This window comes from Peromyscus eremicus, chromosome 4 (assembly GCF_949786415.1).
Source record: "Peromyscus eremicus chromosome 4, PerEre_H2_v1, whole genome shotgun sequence".
Taxonomy (NCBI): Eukaryota; Metazoa; Chordata; class Mammalia; order Rodentia; family Cricetidae; genus Peromyscus; species Peromyscus eremicus.
In genome coordinates, this window is record NC_081419.1 from 113,595,001 (window position 1) to 113,616,851 (window position 21,851).

The 21,851-nt window shown below is 42.7% G+C and overlaps 1 protein-coding gene across 1 annotated transcript in view; it reads left to right on the top strand.

Annotated features, from left to right (window-relative positions):
• The window catches only part of Ism1 (isthmin 1), a 77,477-nt gene that overhangs the window by 38,708 nt on the left and 16,918 nt on the right, over positions 1–21,851 (top strand). The window contains exons 2-3 of the mRNA XM_059261512.1: positions 11,386–11,616; positions 20,969–21,233. Of these exons, the coding sequence (XP_059117495.1) occupies positions 11,386–11,616; positions 20,969–21,233 (496 nt within the window). The remainder of the gene's footprint in view (positions 1–11,385; positions 11,617–20,968; positions 21,234–21,851) is intronic.

Consider the following 21,851-nt stretch of genomic DNA (forward strand, 5'->3'; position numbering starts at 1 on the left):
CATAGATGCAAACCACAGTAACTTACCCAAACTTACAGTATGGCAAGGTTGGGCCTAGGATACGGGCCTCATTCTAGGTCCAGTACTATCCCCACAATTCCATGAGCTCCTTTCTAAAATTCTAAGGGTAGAGTTACATTCCTTTTAAAAATCTATAGGTACTTGAAATGGAGAGATTTCTAGAAGTAAAAAGTGTGGAGCTTAAATGTTGAGAAGATTCCATCTTCTTAACTGGTATAGTAACTGGGCAGGGCCAGCCCAGCCTCTGGCCTCAGCCTCTAAGTGAGCATTCTGTGTGATCTGGCTTACCTTCTGGGATTTCCCTTCCAAAATCAGAATCTCAGCTTAGGTCTGTGTCTTTAGTACCCTTCGTTACATACAGGAGATACTGATTCACTGCCTGAGCCTCTTTGGCTTGCTGGACCCCTTCTGGTCAAAGCAGGATTTGGATACTTGGTACCTGCTGTCCTAATTTACTTTTCTATTGCTGTGATAAACACAAAGATCAATAGCAACTTGGAAAGTGTAGTGGTTTGAAAGAAAAAGGCCCTCATAGGGAGTGGCACTATTAGGAGATGTGGCTTTGTTGGAGTAGGTATGGCCTTGTTGGAAGAACTGTGTCACTGTAGGGATGGGCTTTGAGGTCTCCTATGCTCAAGCTATGCCCAGCGTGACACACAGTTCACTTCTTGTTGCCTGTGGATCAAGACGTAGAACTCTCAGCTCCTTCTCCAGCACCTGCGTACCACCATGTCCCTCCATGATGATAATGGACTGAGCCTCTGAAACTGTAAGCCACCCCGATTAAATGTTTTCCTTTATAAGAGTTGTCATGGTCATCATGTCTCTTCACAGCGATAGAAACCCTAAGACAGGGAGGAAAGGGTTTCTTACATCTTCCACTTCACAGTTCATCATTTAGGGAAGCCTGGATAGAAGCTCAAGGGATGAGCTAGAGGCAGGAACTGAAGCAGAAACCATGGAGAAGTACTGCTTGATGGCTTGCTTCCCCTGGCTTGCTCAGTTACCTTTCTTATACATCTGAGATCCACCTGCCCGGGGACGGCACTGCCCACAGTGTGTTTGACCCTCCTATGAAAATCAATAGTCAAGAAAATGTCCAAACAGATATTCCCACAAGCCAATCTTTTGGAGGCAATTACTCCATTGAGATTCTTTTTCCTAAGTGATTCTAGTTTGCATCAAGTTGACAACCACTAACCAGGACATGAGCATGTTGATTAATTTCTCTTCAAACTGGGTCCTGAGAAATGGGTCTAGATCAGCGGTTCTCAGCCAGTGGGTTGAAACCCCTTTGGGGACTGAATGACCCATTCATAGGGGTCGCCTAAGACCATTGGAAAGCACAGATATTTAATTATGATTCATAAAAGAAGCAAAATTACAGTTATGGAGTAGCAACAAAAATAACTTTGTGGTTGGGGGTCAACACAGCACGAGGAACTGTATTAAAGTGCCTCAGCATTTCTTCCTAAAGGTTGAGAACCACTGGTTTAGATAATCACTGTTTTCTTTCTTTCTTTTTAAATCTTTTTTGAGAATTTCATTTATGAATACTGTCTTCCTACAGCTCCCTCCCTGACTCTTTCAGTGTCCTCCACAAGTCCTGTCAGTTTCATGACCTCTTCTTCTTCGTCATCATTTCCACACAAATACAGAACGCACTGAGTCCATTTAGTAAAGTGTTACTCATGTGTGCATGTGTTTGGGACTGACCAATGATTAGATAACCTGTCAGTGAGCACATCCCTGAAGAAGACACATTCTCTCTCTCTCTCTCTCTCTCTCTCTCTCTCTCTCTCTCTCTCTCTCTCTATCTATCTCTATCTCTATCTCTATCTCTATCTCTATCTCTATCTCTATCTCTATCTCTATCTCTATCTCTATCTCTATCTCTCTCTCAGCACCCATCAATTGCCCATAGATCTTTATCTAGGGGACCACCTTGTGAGATTTCTCCTATCTGTGTTGTTGTGTCAAGTGGTGTTGTCATTATGTACGTCTTGTTTAGGCAACCATATTGTGTGGTGTTACAAGTACAGATTCCCTTTAACATCCAGACACTATAGCAGTGAGCAATCTGGTCCTCTAGCTCTTACAATCTTTCCACCCTCTTTTCTGTAATTTCCATTGAGCCTTGGGTATAGCTAAAATGCAAAGGATCACTCTGTCTTCTTTTCTAGCAATAGAGAAAGTACGGCTTGGAACATTATCAATAATTCATACTTGGTAACATTTGCTCAGGGTGCAACATTTAGGGGATGCTGAGCTCCAGTGTGACCAAAAAGCAGTGACTGAAGCCCCCTGGTGGACAGCCCAGGCCTATCCGTTATAGCCCTTGGCAAATTAGGTCTGGCCTCAAATTGGAGTACCCAGGGATACAGCCTCATGAGAGTTAGCTTTATTATCTAGGTTTGTCTACCTACCTCAAAGGAGCAATCTAGAAAATACAAATTTTCCACCTTATATTTTCATTGATGTTTTATAGCATGAGTAAAGATTCTTTTCTGGGAAAACTGGCTTTCCATCCTTGTAATTATGTCTTATATGTTATCTTAGAGTTGAAAGGGTGATTTCAGTTCATTTTTTAACTAACAGAACATAAAAGAAGCGGGTCCTGGAAAAATTACCCCTCTATTTTCTGTGCCAGTGATGGAGAAAACACAACTTGAAATGCCACTAATAATCTGCACAGTTTTAAGATCAAAGCAATACAGAAGTATTAGAGATAAATCAGCAACATGCTGACTTCCATTTTGCCAGCTGGCCCAGAAGCATTAGGAAAGATGCACAGAGTTGGGCAGCCCCTCCCCCAGAGAGCCAATTCCTGCCCCAGTGCAGAGAATGGACCATCCTTCATCTCTTCTAAAGCGGTGCCTGAGATCAGAAGTGAGGTCACTCCCATGCCCTAAAGTAAACATCCTCCTCATGCTTTCTGCCACCACAACCAGAGATTCCTCAGCTATTAGTCAGACTTTAAACAGAAGGCTCTATTGGTTCCCAGCCAGGACTGTGACACTCCTGCCTTCTTGAAACATGATGTGACTGTGTCGCCAACTCCCAGGGCTGTCTTCAGGGTCCCCTAACAAAGACTGAAGCACATGTCTGGCTGTCTCCTCTCTGCCAGCATAGTTCCTAAGAGTTGTTGCATTTTTACGCTTGGTTTAGAATAGAGGCATTGATGAACCAACTATTTACTTCATCCATGCTGTTTGCAGGGGAGTGATTGTCATCGCATGCAGGTACAGCAAGAATGGAGGGCAGTCAACCTTTGTACCCTCACATCCAGACTGGATGGTGTCTCCTTAGTGGATCTTGATTGCCTCTTCCCAGCATCCACTGCTGCTACTTGCAGCACGCCCATCTCCATCCAATCTTCTTGAGCATCAAGAACAAGTGTGTCCCTTGGAGAAAGAGATGGATCTCATTTTTTTCATTCCCTAGCTTTTCTCTCCCCAGGAGTACTTGCTCTTCAATCATGTGTGAAGATAATCAATGTGTCCTTTATTCTCTTATCTCCCCAAATGGAGAACTTTTGCTCTTCCCTTTGAAACCCCACCAGTGGCATTCTTGAACTTATTTTTAGATGTGTGGAAGTTTTCCAGACAAAATTGATGCCCAGCACAGATTTAAAAACAACAAAAAAAGTATGATTATCCCTTATCCTGGGTACAAGGAAACAGAGTGTTTTAATATGGAAGAAGTGTAGCCATATGCCTGGGTGCAGTATGGCTTCCTTTAATCTGGAAAAAGGAAACAAGCATTGTTGATAATAATATGCAGATGTCCAGCTGCAAATGAGGACATATTGCTAATTAGCTATATTGTTAGTGTGTTTTCAGGAGAGAGACTACAGTGACGTTAATTATAATCTCTGTTGTTTGTTGTTCAAAGCCTATGGGACCAAATGCATTGCTAATAATATCTTCTTTAATATCTTCAATAGAAGATTCTTAGATTCTTTTTTTTTCTTTAGAATCCCACATTAAAGCTACATGAGGAGTAATGAGGCCTACAGCCTGAGCCTAATTAAAACAAAATTTAACAAGACAGAGCAATCATCATCTTTAGCTAGTACTTATTTGGCGCCCCCTTAGCAGTTGGAATTGGGGAATGGGACTCAGAGATTGCAGATACAGCCTTCTTTGCCCCCCAGAAATTTGCCATCTAGTCTGACTCTGAGAAGTCGGCCTGGTTGTATTAATCTGGGAATAGTTTCCACGGCCTAAAAAAGGAAAAAGCACTGAAACATTTCTAGCCAGCCAGTTTGTTACTAGCATGTTCCTCTCCCGGAGGCTCGAGGAGGGACCGGAGCAGCCGTGGTTTTCACACAACAGCCCTTGGCAGATGTTTGCCAAAGGGAGCAGGTGCTATTTACAGACAGGGACAACAACTTAGGTCATTTTTCCGAACACTGGATCCACTGACCCTTCCCTCACCCTGTTCCTCTCTACCTTGACGGTCTTCCTTACTAGGTGATCATCATCTCAATTTGTCCTGTGTTTTGTTGTCTAAAGAACCTTATTCTTTCTCCCTTGTATTCATTCCCTGCAGCAAATGACCAACTGGGACAGTCTGGCCATTGTGACCACTCTGGCAGTTGATGTGGTTGTGGTAATCCACCTTGGCCACAAGGAAGTCACAATGAGCAGCTCAAGCCACACAGTGGCAGAATGCCGTGACTGGACATCCTTGGTCTTGTACCTGTTATACACTCAGTATAAGGAACACAGTGATAAAAAGCATATAGTTTATCATCTTAAAAATTGTCCCAGAAAATGTTCTTCTTCACCTCAGTTTAACTATCCAGGGGTGTGCAGGACCAGGTTGTGCGAGCAAAGGGAGCCAGAAGACGTAAGAGGGTTGACGTAATCTGAGTACCACACAGCTCCAACCAGCCTCTAACCAACTCACAGAATGCCACCAGTGAAGTGGCACCTGTGGAAAAGTCACAAGACAAGCTGGTATTCACACTATTCCACTATGTTACAGAAGGACTGCGAAGTGTACCCCTCCCAGCTCCGAACTCCAGTATTATAAAGCAGGTTCAGTCAGCTGCAGGCTTCTGTCTTCCTGGCTCACATTCCTACTTTCCTGTTCCCTTCACCTGTTCACTTTCATTTCCTTTTGATCTCAGCTCACAAATTACCCACTCAGAGTTTAATTATAGCTACTTCAAATAATGATAGTCATTTTTCTGGGATTTTTTCCTCAGAGGTTCTAGTATATGTTCATGCACTTTCAGATTCAGTGTGCGTCAGTCATGTAGTTTTGCTTTTTTTAATGCTCAAATTGTCTAATCTAACTGAGATCCCTTAAAGTTGGTTCCTGTGGTTTTCCCCCACCCCAGAGAACCCTGTTAGGCACTGAAAATGTCCTTGCTGTCTGTCACTGCAAAATATTCTATTCCAAACTCACATGCATGTGCAGTACCTATTCTCAAGCTCTTGGCTCAGCCATTTGTGCAAGGGGCTCAATTTGAGTGAGGACAAACCCTTGAACATTATTGAGAGCACTCTAGTACAATTTAAAGGAATTACAGCATAGCACAGTCATCAAGATTTGAGGAATGTAACATGTAAATACAGAAACAATGACAATTCAGTAAGTGTCTGCAAAGGGTTGGAGATTTGGAATGCAATGTTAGGGGAGGTTGCAGAGCCCAGCATCTACAACTGGATGCCAAGGAGTTCAGTCACATTTCATCTTATGCCCTGCCAATAATTCTGTCATTTAAGGATTAAGTTCAATCACAAAGATCAAAAACTCAACACGGTTAATTAACTAAATAGGTTTTTACTTTTTTATTGGAAATATTTTTTCATATGACATATTCTGATCATGGGTCCCCTCCCTTTAATCATTTTATTTTATTAACATATAGCATTGTGCATACTTATAGAGTACACTATGATAATTCAGAATATGTATGTCATTTGTAATGATAACTTCCTGATAATTAGCTTCAAATATTTATTATTTATATATCATGTCTATTTTTTAGAAACTTTAGAACTCTTCTAGCAATCTGAAACATATGATAAATTATTGGAGACTATTGGTACCCTCCTGTGCTATGAAACAACAGCCCTAATTTGTCCCCTTGGCTGTGTTTGAGCACCCATTATCTAAGCTCTCCTGGTACTCACTCCCTAACCTTCCTAGTCTTCAGCAACCAGTACACTCACTACTTGATTGACATTAATATTCTTAACTTCCACAAATGAGCAAGAACAGGCAGTATTTGTCTTTTTGTGTTTAGCTAATTTCAGTTAACACAGTTCCATGATTCCGTCAGCATTTCTATAAATGACAGATGACAGGGATTTTTTTTTCAACCAAGCCAAACATATGGTCCTGGCATAAAAGCTAACACATAAACCAACAAAGCAGAGAATTTAACATTTAAATAATTGTCACAGCTCTAAAAATACAATAGATTTTACAGAATGGAACATTGCTACTGCTACTGTAGCATTATTGTGCTGGCTATTTCTATGTCAACCTGATATAAGCTAGAGTCATCAAAGAGGAAAGGTCCTCAACTGAGAAAATGTCTTCATAAGATCTGGCTAGAGGTATTTTCTTAATTATTTGATTAATTTTTATTGATTAATTTATTAATTATTGATGAATTGATTCATGGGGGAGAGGCCAGCCCATTGTGATGGGAGCCACTCCTGGCCTGGTGGTCCTGGGTTCTGTAAGAAAGCAGGCTGAGTAAGCCATGATGAGTAAGACAGTAAGCAGCATCCCTCCTTGGCCTCTGCATCAGCTCCTGCTTCTAGGTTCCTGTCCTGGTTGAGTTCCTGTTCTGACTTGCTTTGGTGATAAACTGTGATGTGGAAGTATAAGCTGAATAAACCCTTTCCTCTCCAAGTTGCTTTTGGTCATGGTGTTTCATTTCAGCAATAGGAACCCTAACTAGGGCAATTATCAATGATAATAGGAAGACATTTGGAGAGTTATCAATCCTGGACTGATGTGATCAGGGTGATGGTGCCATCAGTTCTTTATACAGGAGAAAGTGAGATAGAGAAGGACAAAAGACAGACTGAATCTGCTTCCTTTTAAACACCTCTCCTTAACCCTAACTGGACAGCCTGTGTCACATGATCAGCCCTCAGCTGCAACAAAGTTTGGGAGCTATAGTTTTAGGCAGCTGTCTTCCCACCTGAAACGAACACCGAGTAAGAAAAAGACAGGAAGGATCATTGGGTAGGCAACTGCAATATCTGCCACACTATTGCTATCTGAAGCAAAACGCTAACCTGCAAGAGCCTGATGTTTCTAGAACTATGCTATTTTAAGTCCAAATACTTGTAAGAAAATGAAGGGATTCCTGTGCACAAGGGTGGAAAGTATGAAGTTGTAGCTAGCTAATTTGACCCACCTAGGTCACCTTCCTCAACTTCAGTTATCCTGTTTTCATTCTCAGTGGGAGTAATGGCTCTCCATCGGAAACACCAAGGGAGAAGGGCTACTGCGGCTGTGCTCAGCGTTGCTATTGGAAGGTCACAGATTAGAGGCAGACTATCAAGCAAGGAACATGTTCCCACACTGAGCAGGCAAGCTCCTTTTGTCACTTGAATTTAGATAGGAATGCATCCTATGACATCTCAGATGGAATGTAGTATTTCTTGTCTTAAATTCCTGGACATCTCTAAGCTATCATCTCCAGAAAAGAGTGTTTACTTGTCTAAATAAAACCCTGTTTTTACAGTTTTCACCTACCCTGTGACTCTTTGCCCTGTTATAGTAATTTAAGTGGGACACCCAATGAGTAAGTATGGTGACAATGAGAGTGTTGTCATCAACTAGACTCTGCAAGGAAGATGTGACCCATGTCCCTTTAAGAGAAATGAAGAAAGGCCTTTGCCTGTACTATTAGTGGATGTCTATCATCCTCCTGTCTCAGATCACCAAAATAATGGGTACTTTCATATTTTGTTATTGATGGAGCAAAATTCCATTTTGTCTTACAGGGACCATTCTTAAATACCCTTCCCTGACCCCAAGGTTTCCAGTTTTTGAACAGTTAGGAACACAGCATAGCATGGCATCAAGATAACTAGATTTGGAAGAGGTGCAAACATAATTCAGATTTTCAGGGATTGTGAATAGCATTTTGTTATTAATTCCAATCTTCCAAATATTTACAAATGTTGAGCCCAAGTGTCTAGGGGGCAGGGTGGTTGAGGAACAATGGAGAAATGCCACAGTTTTATGCAAGACTCAATTCAAAACATACTTGAATCCCAGTCCTCAAACTATTCCCAGCAGAGTCACTTGTGGCCTGGATTGCTCAGCCAAAGGTCCTAACTTTGCACTTCTCTTCTATTGTGTAGATAAAGCCCAACTCTTGACCGTCTTTCTGGAAGAGTATAGGACTGTGATTATCTGCTGTGCTTTGCATGGAGGATCATTAAGCCATAGAAAGTTGAAGGGGTTTGTTTGGTTTGAATCTAAGCTAGGAATTACTCTATGGTGGTGAATTTTCCATCAGAAGAATTCAGGAGTCAAAGGAAAAAAAATCAATTAAATTCAGTCCTTTTCTTTTCAGACACCTAAGTAAAATGTCAACTGGCCACATATGTACATTTCCAATCTCTTTGAAAACACAAAATTTAGTAGTAAAAAGAATGCTTTGTTGCTTATATGTGTGTCTGTGTGTGTGTGTGTGTGTGTGTGTGTGTGTGTGTGTGTGTGTGTGTATTGCAATGCTGAGAATTGAACCTAGGACCTTGAGGGTGCTAGTTAAATGCTCCACCACTGAGCTACATCTCCAGGACAAAGAACTTTGTTTTTGATCTAGTTAAGAACATGTTTAGTTGATACAACAAAGCTGGGGCTTGGATTACAAAAATCTATAAAGCATTTGGAAAGCAAATACCAAGCCCCTTATATGATTTATATGTCTGAGTCTCCAACAAAAAATTCTCCAGGAGAACCAGCTGAACATTCTCACACTAACAGGAAGAATCCAACTGTACTCTCTAATACCATCAGGGAGAACTGACCGTTCTAATACCATCAGGGATTACTGGCTGCACTCTAACACCATCAAGGAGAACTGACTGTATCCTCTAACACCAACTGTTCTCTCTAACACCATCAGGGAAGTGTTGGGGTTGGGTGTCCAGTGATAAAGGCACAGAAATAACTTTATTAGGTACCTTTTGGGGGATTGAGAGAGAGAAGTCTTACACTGAAGAAAACTCTGTTCTCTTCTATTCTCTCTCTCATCTTTCTCCTTCTCTCCTTTTTCTCTCCCTCTCTCTCCCCTCTCCCTTTCTTTCTTGTCCCCCCTAACTCAATCAAACAACAATACATTTAGAATTTGTTGCATTGAGCAATGCCTTAGAATACTAGTCCAGCTCCCTCTATAATCATGCTAGGAAACAAAAACCATGACAAAGAGGTGGCTGGAAAGGTTAACAGAGACACTGGCTTGGCCACATCTCCTGAGCAAAAGGTAAGGGCAAGTGAAAACATGAAAGCAACCTCTCATTTCCCACTTCAGAGGTGACAGAGTGACAAAGGTGGTCTGTGTGTGTTTCAGTCTCAGGCTGCTCTTGACCTTGGGTACTCAGAGTCAAACGTGTTTTTATTCTAGACAGAACTGTTTGGCTGGGTCAACAGCACTGCCGTGGGGGCAGGGAGTGTGTGTGGAGACAATGTGCTGGAACGTAACTCCCAAACCTCAAAACATGCCCAACAATAACAACAGCATTAACCACTGACCCAAAGGCTGGGGAAATTCTATCTCCACATCTCCTTCCACCAGTAAACATAAAAATACTGTCCCTGAAGGGCCAGAGGATGCCTTTGCTGAGTGTTCCAGAAAGTGTGAAAGGACAGGGATAGCTACATTGGAAAAGTTTCCCCAATGACAAGTAAATTGGGACTTTTTCACTAGGTGAGAAAAAGATTTGACTTGCAATTTTAAGAATAAAGGTGTTAGATTTCAGAGTTCTCTTTTTGTCACTTTTTCTCTATCTCTTCATCCTTCTCTCTTGTGTTTCTTCAACTTTTGTCTTTCTACACCCAGCCTTCCTGATTTTATGTTCCTCAAAGTAGCTGTCAGTTCCTCCTTTGTTCTATCTAATTTGCTCTTTGTCATACCTCGGGATCACTTCGGGCCTTCTCCTTCTCTTGTCCAGATCTTGTCTCTGCTGTTACCTCCTCAAAGAGGTGTTCTCTGTCCACCTAGCTAATGTTCAGTAGTCTCTTGTCTTATTTGTCTATGTATTCTTATTTGTTACACATAGATGTACATTCCAAAAGAGTATAGCTCACATGACTATCTCATATATTAATTCATCTCATGCCTAGCTTATAGTTATGATTTATTTGTTGGAGAGAGATAGAAAGCTATAAGCAAAATGGATATATGTATGAATAAATGGGTAGATGAATAGACAAGAACAAATGGCTGAACAGAAATGAATAGGTAAATAAATTGATGAGTGAATAGAGATACAATGGGTGAATGAATAGATGTAATCAATAGTTTGACTTAAATATTTACCCAATTTAATCAAATTTTTTCCTTCATGATTTACGCCAAAGAAACAAAACTGGACATCAAGGTTATAATTAAAGCCATGGTGGTTAACCAGTTGAAGCTGTGAGAAATGAACTATAAGTTGGTTCCAGCTTTTAAAGGAGTACCTCTTTTCCTTCAAAATAGCTCTCTTATTTTGATGTGCTTTGGTGCTTAATAAATAGTTCATAACTCCCAAGAAAATTCCTAAATAGTAAACTTGGAGACATTTCCTGTCTTGATCTTTTAAAGATGGAGAAACTAAACCATGTGGTAGGTAAATAAGTTGGGAATACTATGCTGGCCATGGTAGTTTCAATAAGAATGACCCCCATAGGGTTATATATTATGAATGCTTAGTCATCAGTTGGCAGACCTTTTCAGAAAGATTGGGAGGTGTGGTCTTGTTAGAGTAAGATGTGGTCTTGGAAGAAGTAGGTTATTGGGAGCGGGTTTTTGAGGTTTTAAAAGTCCATGCTAGGCCCAGCATCTCTGCCTGGTGCCTATCAATCAGGATGTAAAGATCTCAGCTACTGCTACAACGCCATGCCTGTCTGCTTCTCATCATGACAATAATGGACTAACCTTCTAGAACTGTGAGCAAGGTCCCAATTAAATGCCTTATTTTTGTAAGAGTTGCCTTGGTCATGGTGTCTCTTCACAGCTATAGAACAATGACTAAGAGACTGGTTTAACTCCAGCCACTGGAATAAATTGTCCTTGTCCTTTAATTTAATAGACTGTTAAGAGTATCACTTTTAACTGCCTGCCTTCTAAGTATTTCTTCATTACTTGTATGTTTTGTTTGTATGTTTTAGAATAACCTCAACTTGGAGAGTGATTCCACATCAGAAACCAGCTTTCCTCTGTCCAAAGAAGTCCCAGGGGAGCACCAAGTCGTCCACCAACCCTTCCCTAGACAGCGATTCCCTCAAGAGCCTGGGCATCCTTCATTGCAAAGAGACGGCCCCAGATCCTTTCTTCTTGACCTACCAAACTTTCCAGATCTTTCCAAAGCTGATATCAATGGGCAGAATCCAAATATTCAGGTAATTCTCAGCAGCTGGCAAGTGAGGGAGAAGAAAACAGTTTGTCTTTTGTTTCCTAACCTGATTCTAACAAGCCCTGCGGCCTTATCCCCTTGCCCTTCTCAACCCCGCTCTGACTCCTGCTGAGGGCTGTATTATTCCCATAAAAATACTATTTCAACACCCTTGATGATTTCTGAGACACTGAGATATAAAAACAAAACAAAAATGATGCACCCTGAAATTAATGAAATGTGGTAGCTATAGGAAAAGAATATCATGGCTTGAGACTAGACCATGTAACCCACAATCTATCTTCAAAACACTCAGGAAAGTACTTCCCCTCAGTGCCTTGCTAGCTTGCCTTCAACACCAGAAATTCATTCAGGAGAGGACAACCTCCTAAGGAATAGACTTACCAAAACATTAAATAAGAAGGAAGTGAGAATGGAACATCCTAGAAGAGAGTTTGATGTATTTTATTAAAATGGGATTTTAATGAAGCCAGGGAAATGGGACGCCAGCAAGGAGTTCTTAAATTTAAAAATGATAGCATTCATCTACATTACAAGGGAAGTTTCTTTGTGAAGGAGAAGCCATCCTCTCAGCAGCAGCTGTTCAGGGAATCACTACATGGTTCACCAAGGCCACATGATGGTAAACTATAGTTATGGAGCTCAGTTCTAGGATCTAGTGCTCCCAGGAACACCCATCCACGAATCCGTGTTTCAGGGACAAACTCCTGATTGTGGGTATTGTTTGTACCTTCTCTTCTTCCTGAAGATAGTTCTCTTGACAGCTCAGAGAGGCCCTGGGCTGCCTAACCCTCACGTCACTGCAATCTCTATGTGCCTGGTTCCGTATTTCTATGCTTTGCTTCGATTCCTTTCATTTGGATAAGGACAGCTTTTCCTTATTTTATCATCATATCAAATGCCTATTAGCTTGTATAGCAGCAGAGAGCTCCTCAACTTGGGCTCAGAGCATTCTCTCTCTCTCTCTCTCTCTCTCTCTCTCTCTCTCTCTCTCTCTCTCTCTCTCTGTCTCTCTCTCTCTGTCTCTCTCTCTCTGTCTCTCTCTCTGTCTCTCTCTCTCTCTCTCTCTCTCTCTCTCTCTGTCTCTCTCTCTCTCTCTCTCTCTCTCTCTGTCTCTCTCTCTCTGTCTGTCTCTCTCTCTCTCTCTTTACTGGACCTCACTTTGTAGACCCGGCTGACTTTGAACTCACAGAGATCCGCCTACCTCTGCCTCCCGAGTGCTGGGATTAAAGGTATGCACCACCACTGCCCGCCTCTCAGAGCATTCTTATTAAGTGTTTCTCCCACACCTCCAGTATGTATGTAGTGGTGGGGGGGATGTGGGGGGCACATGTTTGTGTCTGATGTGAGTGGTGTGTGTGTGTGTGTGTGTGTGTGTCATTTCTCTCTCCTCCATGGCCCTTCTGACTAACTCCTGACACTCTGCATGATACCATTTCAGAACAGCTTTTCTCCATCAGCGTTGTTTTGCTTTTTAACAATGAATGTCACTGAGAATATACCTTCATTAATGACCATCAAGCAATGGCTGCTATACAGAAAACACTACATTAGCTTATGAGACTCTAGAAAGCAGAAAGCCATATCCCTTCAGCCCCTCCTGTTGACGGCACAGGAATGACTATCCCAGCTGCCATGTAGAACAGCACCAACTGGATCTTGAAGACAGAGGAAGAAAAAGTACTGTGTTCCCCAATAGAAGACAGAAAGAAGTAGGGCAGGGCTCTGTGAGTGCTCCACAAAGAAAAGTATGTTGGAAATCATAGCTGACAGCACATGCTCAGCAGTCACTGCCTGTTCCAAGTCACATTTCTGATGAGTGCTGTAGTCCAACGATTTATTGTAAAAACAGACCTTTTGCTCCAGTGCCCTTCCTGGAACTTGCGACATGGCCCTGAAAGAGCAGTGGCTCTACCTGGGGGAGGGACAAACTGGCGGACTAGGAACAGTTGGCTCCATACCATTGCTCACCACTGCTCCCTATTGTGGCTTCATCTATGGAAATGTTTCATTGTTTAGAGATTTTATGCTTCCTAGGCTCAACAGCCCTCACCTCAAAGGTCCTTAGACCATGGTTAACCTTAATCTCCCCGTGGCTAGCATTTACCCCAAAGGCAGGAAATCAGGGAGAGTCTTAATGCTGCAGCCTAAGCTCCTGGAGAAGTGGATTTAAGAACTGCTACAGTAAAGTTACAGAAGAGTGCTGGATTAAGGACAAAGGAACACTGTGGGCTTTTGAGATGTGCTCTTACTGAAATTTTACTAGGCACCATTGTGCACCCAGTAATAAATTAAGTTTGGGACCAAATTTCTTGTGTCCTTTTTCTTTCTTTGTCCATCTGGATATGCCCAATCCCTATCCAGGCACCTTTGGGACCTTGGAAAGTACCACCTAAATGTTAAGGAAGGCCCGTGGTGCAAAGGTTGTTGGGATCACAGGTTAACCCTGGGAAAAGCTGAGCCCTCTCCTGCCCACATGACAGATCTGTGCAAGCATTCAGTAAAGCAGCCAAGGAAACTACTCAGTTTTCCTCATAATAAGCTGTGCTGTTCTTCTGAGTAGGAAGCAAGAGACCTTTTGAGTCAGTTCTTCCTGGGAAAGGAGCTAACCTGTGTGGAAAGAACTAGACGAGGCTGAGGTAAGGTAGCAGAGAATAAGGGTGGGATTAGAGAAGGCTCCACCCACAGAGCCAAGGACCCTCACAACATGGGGTCTCTCTGGCAGAGTCCCTTGGACTTTCACAGAATCCCCTCAGCCACCACGGAAGTGTGGTTATGGGTGGAAATCACTTGCCTTCATGCCACTGAGACTCTTAGCACCCTGCTTCTATGGCCTTGGAACAGGTGAAAGTCCTCATCAATGCTTTTCATTTGGTTCTGTCCTTACCCAGCACTGCAGCAAGAAGTTTGTCTCCAAATGGTGCTACTGAAAGGGAAGCTTTGGAGGACATGGCGGGAGGAGGACAGAGCTATTCCTAGGAAGGTTTCGTGTTTTTCTAGAGTCACCTTTTAGACACCAGAGACCACAACATCTGCCAAGAGTACAGGTTTTCTATGGCTTCAAATATCAGAGTTATTGGCAGAAAGTATTTGAAACTAATACAGTTCCAACACAGAGATGTTGAAGCCAGACACCCAAACAACACAAGGCCAATACGTCCTTCTGCCCACTACATAGTCCAGTTATTCCATTCTGCTTTAGATAATCCCTGTCTGTTGGTCTTCCATGGTGCAGAGGAGTGAGACAGAACTGTTTAATTGATCTGATGGCTTCTTTACCCTAAAGAGAATTGAGCTCCATTTCTGACCTTTTATTTCTAGAAGGCCACAAAAAGTTAGTGTGTGACACACAGAAAGATATTCAAACAAAAACAGCTACTGTCTCCATGTACTCTGGCGCTCACTCTCTCTCTTTCTCTCTGTGTTTCTCTGTATGTGTGTCTGTCTCTCTGTGTGTCCCTCTTCTCTGTCTCCCTCAGTGTGTGTGTGTGTGTGTGTGTGTGTGTGTGTGTGTGTGTGTGTGTACATGTTCATATGCCCAGCAGCCTCTACCATCCCATGCACCACTACACTTGAGTAAACCAGTTCCTTGGTGGTCCTTTAGAACACAAGGTGCTTCCCAAAGCAGGGGGAGTAATGATTTCTGGCTGGCCTCATCCAGGCTTCAGAGCACTGTTCTTTTGTTGAAATCCACTAGCTTGATCCAGCCCATCCAGTCAAGCACAAAACCCCACCTCTCACCATGGTCCTTTAGTAGTTCTCTCCTGGCTAGTGGCATGAATATAGGTGAGGGGTGTGTCAGTGGGTAGGCGTCTGCTGCCAGAGCCTCCAGTGCCCCCTCCCTAGGCAAACTGCCCCTTACTCCCATCTACTTATCGTCAGCTGGAGCCTGGGAGCCTAGCAGGAATCAATACCCTTATCCCTGACCCCTCTGCAACTCTAAGCTCTGGAAATGTGCCCAAAGCTCCAGGGCTGGATCCTGTCCCTCCTTTGAAAATATCTGTGCCTCTCCAAAGTGACATTCCTGAGCCTCTGCAAAGAGTTGTGTCCTTTGGGCCTCTTAACTTAGGGAGGAGAATCCTTATAAAAGGCCAACATCTGCTTCTGTGGAGTATTTTTATGCCATAAGTCAGGCAGCCTCCGTTCCATGGGAAGTAGAGTCCACATTAGCACTAGTTTCAGGCTGAGGAAATGAGGGAGAAGGAAGTATTATCTCTGCATAGAAAGAGATGGCCTTCAATTCCTAAGTTGCCTCTTCGTGTTAGATTTAAAGCAACTTGAGAAATTAGTTTCTGCTTTAAAAAAAAAAATCATTCAGGAAAGAAAGTAAATCCCCTAGGACAACTTCGACTTGAACTTTAGTGCCCTTGGCTGAGTTTTTGTTCTTTGGTTGATGGTCAGATAATAAAAGACAAAAATTCCAAAATAAACTCATTATTAGACTTGCTGCATCAATTCATTACTACAGTAGTTATTCACAAAATATATCCCTTTTCTGAATCAATCTGAGGTCAGTATCCACTTCAACCAATATAATTCTTTCTTTGCCTCCATTGAGAGGGACTTAAACCCAGTGATCCACAGACCTTTCTTCTCCACCCAGACTTTCTTGCACGGCCCTAGGCCTCTAGGTGCTACAAGATATACTCAGAGGGATTGGTCAGGGTTTTACATGCTTCTGCTTCTCATTTTCCCTCCTGTGTCTATAATACTTTTGAAATGGCCAGTCTGGCTGAGTAAGAGGCAAGAAATGACTGTGCCCTGGATAAGGACCAAAGTGCCAATGGGGACAAACCTGGACAGCTGAGATTCTCATGGGCTTCTGCTGTCATCATGAACTATGGAGTCAGACTGAACTAGGTTTGGAGTCTAGCAGCACCACTCAGTCTGCTAGTCTTGGGTTCTGTAGCCCCTGGACGTTTTTTCAATTTCTCCATACCTCAGTTTTCTTGTCTATAAAATTGGTGTGATAATTCCACCCACAATTACCTATGTCATCTGATCTCTAAGGGTTGAGATTATCCAAATGAAGGGCTTAGCATAGTGTTTTGTGTATGGTAAGCTTTCTGGAATTGATAGATATGATTGGTAAAGATGATGCAGATAAGGATGATAGGAAAGCATCTACACTAATGATCAGGCCAGCAAGATGGCTCAGCAAGTAAAGGCCATTACTTCAGAAACCTGGCTACCTAGTTCTTCCTAGCACCCACAAAGATGTGAAAGGAAAGAACTGACCGACTCCACGAAGTTGTCCACAGACCTCCACACACAAATTATAATAAATGTGTACACACACACACACAGGGCAGTGGGGGTGGGAATAAATAACTTTTTTAAAGATTATTGGGAATCAGAAGTTTACCTGGAAACCATCTCTACACTTTCTTTGTCATTTATCTTGGGAAGTTGATTTCCCAAAGCCAAGTTTGTGCTTGAAAACTGAGTCTAAATTTTGTAGAACAGACAATAACGTCTGGGCAGACACACTGCTACAGATCTCAGTGCACTAACCGCAATTATGTAGGGAATACCACAGTTTCTTTCGAGCATCAGCAGGTTTGAGACAAGAGGATTGAATGTCTTCCTGGTCTATTTTGTGTTTTCTGCCGCAGTTGTCAAGGAAGAAGGGCAGCAGAAGCCTTTGCTGCAGACATATTCCTGGATGTTCTCTGCTCTGGAGGGAATCCCTTTTCTGTCTGGGAAATTCTAATCTACATCCATCCACCCAGTCCCTTCAGCTCACAAAGCTCGGAGGAGCAACAAGAAAGAAAACTCCCCTAGGTTCACTGTGGCGGCATAGCTTACATATTCACGGTGGCTCATGGCTCATTAGAATGGGGGCTGTCTTAGTCTTGCTACAGAAAATGTTTTGCAGAGTAAGAGTCAAGAGTTTGGTTCTAATACAAGTTTTAGCTATTTAGCAAAAAAAAAAAAAAAAAAAAGCTGAACAGGATTACCAATTTTGGGCAGAATTGATACCTACTTTTGCATTATCCTTTGGAGCTGGGAGGTTCTGTCTTACCTTGGGCCTGGAGTTTTTGAAAGAGTTCTCTTTCTTTCACTAAGTGTACTAAGGTACCCAAGGATATATATATATAAGAGAATTAGAAAGGACAGAGAGACCTAGGGTCTTTATCAGCTTGAAGTTTACTGTACTCACTCCATAACTCCAGTACATTCACATTTATTGCTTAAGAGATCTTTCCAAAGGTTTCCCTGACTCTAAAATACCCCACTAGAACAAGGGAAACAGGAAACAGAAAAGTAATCCCAGCCATTTGAGAAGGCATTTGCCATGCTCATTGCGTCTTTTTAATTGGATGCCTATAAAATTTCAGGTTGAAGATTAGATTTCTTCTTTTGATATCAGTTTGAGGTTTCCACATTGCTGACTGTGGGGAAGGGTGGGTCCGAAGTTTTGTTTGTGTTTTGCTTTGTTTTGTAATTCATTTGGGGCAGTGGCTAGAAATTAAAGAGAAGAAAGAAACCTCGAAGCTGTTAAGATTTAGTCATTGATATGGTTTTTGGAGTAAATTCCTATTTTGCTACCCATTGCCTTACCAGGCAAGGACTCTATTTTGTTTGGATCAGAGCAGCAATTCAAGAGGGAAAAAAATCGTATTGGCGGTAATAGCTTGAAACATGAAATTGTTTTTATTCCCGGCTTGGAGAAATTGCAGGGCACATTTTGTTTAAGCAATCCCTTTGACTCCAGTCTGAATACAAATGGAGTATCGAAACTGTTGGGCACGTCACCCTCTCTTATCTTCTACTCAGAGACTGATTTCATTACCATAATTGCCTGCTTGCCTGGCTCCCCCCGGCTCTATGGCAGCCTCTCTCCTCCAAGACCCTTAATGTCCTTGCAGACAATTGTTGCAGCTCAGGAGTTCTATCTGCAGGCAGAGGGGGGTGGGGCTTCAAAGGAGAAAGGCTGTGTACTCAAAGACTCTGCCTTGCCCATCCTGCCATGGTAGTTTTATATATGCCATCCAGTCGTGTGTGCTTTATTCACTTGTCCTTTGAAGGTTCCATGTGGGTCCTAGTAGTCACTGTTCCCTAGCAACTGTCCATTCCACCAAACAATGATAGCACGCGGGTGCTGTGTTTCTTTTCTTCTCCTAGTCTTAAAACTATAGCCGAATCACATAAAATCTTCATAAGTATAAGAATAAAAGGGTTGCTCACAAATTAAAGCAATGATGGTAACATGGGCTAAAGCTCATGGTGCCCTTCTAGGCGTCCCACAACAGAGCAGACAGGTGTACTTGGCTTGACACATTCTCAGTATACTATGTGATCTAAGGTCACCCTCTAGGCCATACCTGGATCTCAAGCCCAGGACCACTATTGGCTTGGCAGCTTCTCTGAGTGTCAGACTGAGTCCGATGCAAACAACCCCCAAGCTGTTTATCTAAAGGATGGGCACACCCCAGTGCAATTTGGCAGAGTATCTCAGCAACTCCTCAGATGTCGGGTCAGGGCAAAACTGGGAATAGATCTGCCCAGTACATCTTGCGCTGATTACTTGGAGTACGTGTTTCTGATTCATTTGCATGTAATTCTTCCAGGAGGTGTTGCAAGAACTATGTGATGGCCAGAGGAACCCAATGAGTCTTTTATTATTTTTTTAAACAAGTTTTTCTATGCTGATTGTCTCTCAGAGCCAAGAAGCTGTGTTCTTCCAGGCCTGCGACAGATTTCAAAAGTGGGCTTCATTAATCCAAAGAACAAGTTCTAACCATAGCTCAGGGACTATGTGCTTTGACCCTGCTGCTGGGGCTGAACAATGGGAAAAATGAAATATCATAGCTGGAAAAGCCTTGTCCTGAGGGCCTTGTGCTCACATCTATGCAAGGCCTGTAGCATTTAGCCTGCCCCTAGTACCTGGGCCTCTCTGCTCCCTCCATCTTTTGAGGGGCTGCATACATCTATTAGTTACTTTTGAAAGGCAAGGTGGCAAAGTTGGTAAGAACATGGGCTCTGGACCCATATTCTCCTCATCTGCTACTTCCAAGCCCTATGAACTTCCTTTAACATCTGTGTGCCAGCTTCCCTAATCCATAAAACACTGTCTCATGAAGCAATCACCACAACACTCAATAGCTTGGGACAATGACCATTGGATTGCTCGTGGTCCTCTAGAACAGGAATTGTGGTAGAACTCAACCAAGAGAGCTTGCTCACGTTCCATGTGGTACTACAGTGGATGACCCAACTGGGACTGAAAAATCCATAATAGTGTCAGTCATGAGACCTTAGCTTCAGTTTTCTTCCACATAGTTTTTCTTTGTCTGGCCTCTTTAAGCAGTGACCAAGCTTCCTTACATAGCCATGAGAACATTGCAAGGAAAAGAAAATGCATGCTCCAACACACTTTTACGAAAGCCTCAGTACACGTTTTTGGCGTGTGTGTGTGTGTGTGTGTGTGTGTGTGTGTGTGTGTTGTGCATGCCAGTGCACACACATGTTCAAATATGTGTGGGTACACTTATGTATGCAGGTACACATAGGTGCAGAAGTTAATGTGGGGTGCTTTGGTCAATCACTTTCCACCTTTTTATATTGAGGCAGAGTCTCTCACTTGAACCCAGAGTTCTCCAATTCAGTTAATCAAGCTGGCCAGTTTGCTTTGTGGAATGCTCTGTCTTTGCCTCCCAAGATCTGTAATGACAAACAGGCCACCATGCCTACCTGGCATTTATGTGGGTGCTCAAGATTTGAAGCCCAGTGCTCTCACTTACTAAACAGGCAACTTTACCCACTGATCCATCCCCTCAGCCCTCCCTAAATCATCCCTCCCAACCCCATGAGTGTCATTTATTTCCATTCAACTGGACCTAGTACATCATGAGGCTAGCCCAGATGACAATAAGTGAAAATGGACTCTGCTTGTTGATGGGAAGTATGTGTGGCACATGTGCAGGGATGTGGACTGTGAGAATTTGATAAATTCACATGGACAGAGCATTTAGAACAGTGCCTGATGTGGCACCTGCTTAATAAGTCATGCTTTGCTGTGGCTGTTCTTTCGGTACCTCAGGAACATAGACAGTGTTCCTTCAGTGAAAGGCTTATTAACAATTTGGTCATCGGTAAACCAAGAAGCCCGTCATGCGTAGCTTCATGCCTATCTGAGGCCACCATACTCTTCCTAGTCGTGGAGTTCATGTGGGCCATTCCTAGATGTCTTGCATTCTCTATCACCATGTGATTGCAGCTTTCTTTCACACGGGATGCAGCCATCCTTTTCTTTGGCTCTCTCAGACCTTCCAAGCTTGAGATTGCCAATTTGTCTGATTGCCATTGATCTGGCCTGTTCTGAATTCCCTCAGGTCACCATAGAGGTGGTCGATGGTCCTGACTCTGAAGCAGAAAAGGATCAGCACGCAGAGAATAAACCCAGCTGGTCAGTCCCCGCTCCTGACTGGCGGACCTGGTGGCAGAGGTCCTTGTCCTTGGCCAGGACAAACAACGGGGACCAGGACTACAAGTATGACAGTACCTCAGATGACAGCAACTTCCTCAGTGTTCCTAGGGGGTGGGACCGTCCAGCCCCAGGCCACCGGACTTTTGAAGCCAAAGAGCAGCCAGAATATGGTGAGTTTACTACCCAGTAATATAAAATTGGTGGGGAGAGTAAATGAGGATGATAAAGCCTCACTGACATGGGGCCAAGCAAAACCCAGTTTACAGTATGTGGTTTTCAGGCTTCTACGAGGCATACCTCATAAAGGCTGTGTTCACAGAAGCCCTATGGAGCCATCCGCAGCCACAGGTTTTGGGAACACTGTAATTTTCAAATTATACTTGAGATATTTTTTTAGGGTCTTTGGGGTTCTTTCCTGTCTTGTCTTCTCTGAAATTTAATTTTATTTCTAAAGATGAATAAATCATCAAAGCACCTTCCCTCTATTCTTTAGCTGTTAAAAAAAACAAAACAAACAAACAAAAAACAAACCTATGCCAAAAACCAATGTATGTACAATGGCTTCCTGTGACCAGACAGCTATGTCATGTCTGATGTGACCAGTGGAGTGGCCCTGGGGAATCCACATGAACAACTTGTGTAACAGGTTGTCAAAGCAAGCTTTCCCCTCTACATGTTATAACCCCAAGTTGAGACTACTAGGGTCATAAGAGAATGGGAAGCTTCCAAATTGAGTGATGATTACATTATTTTATTAAAATAATCAACGTTACTTTCTTACTTTAGTT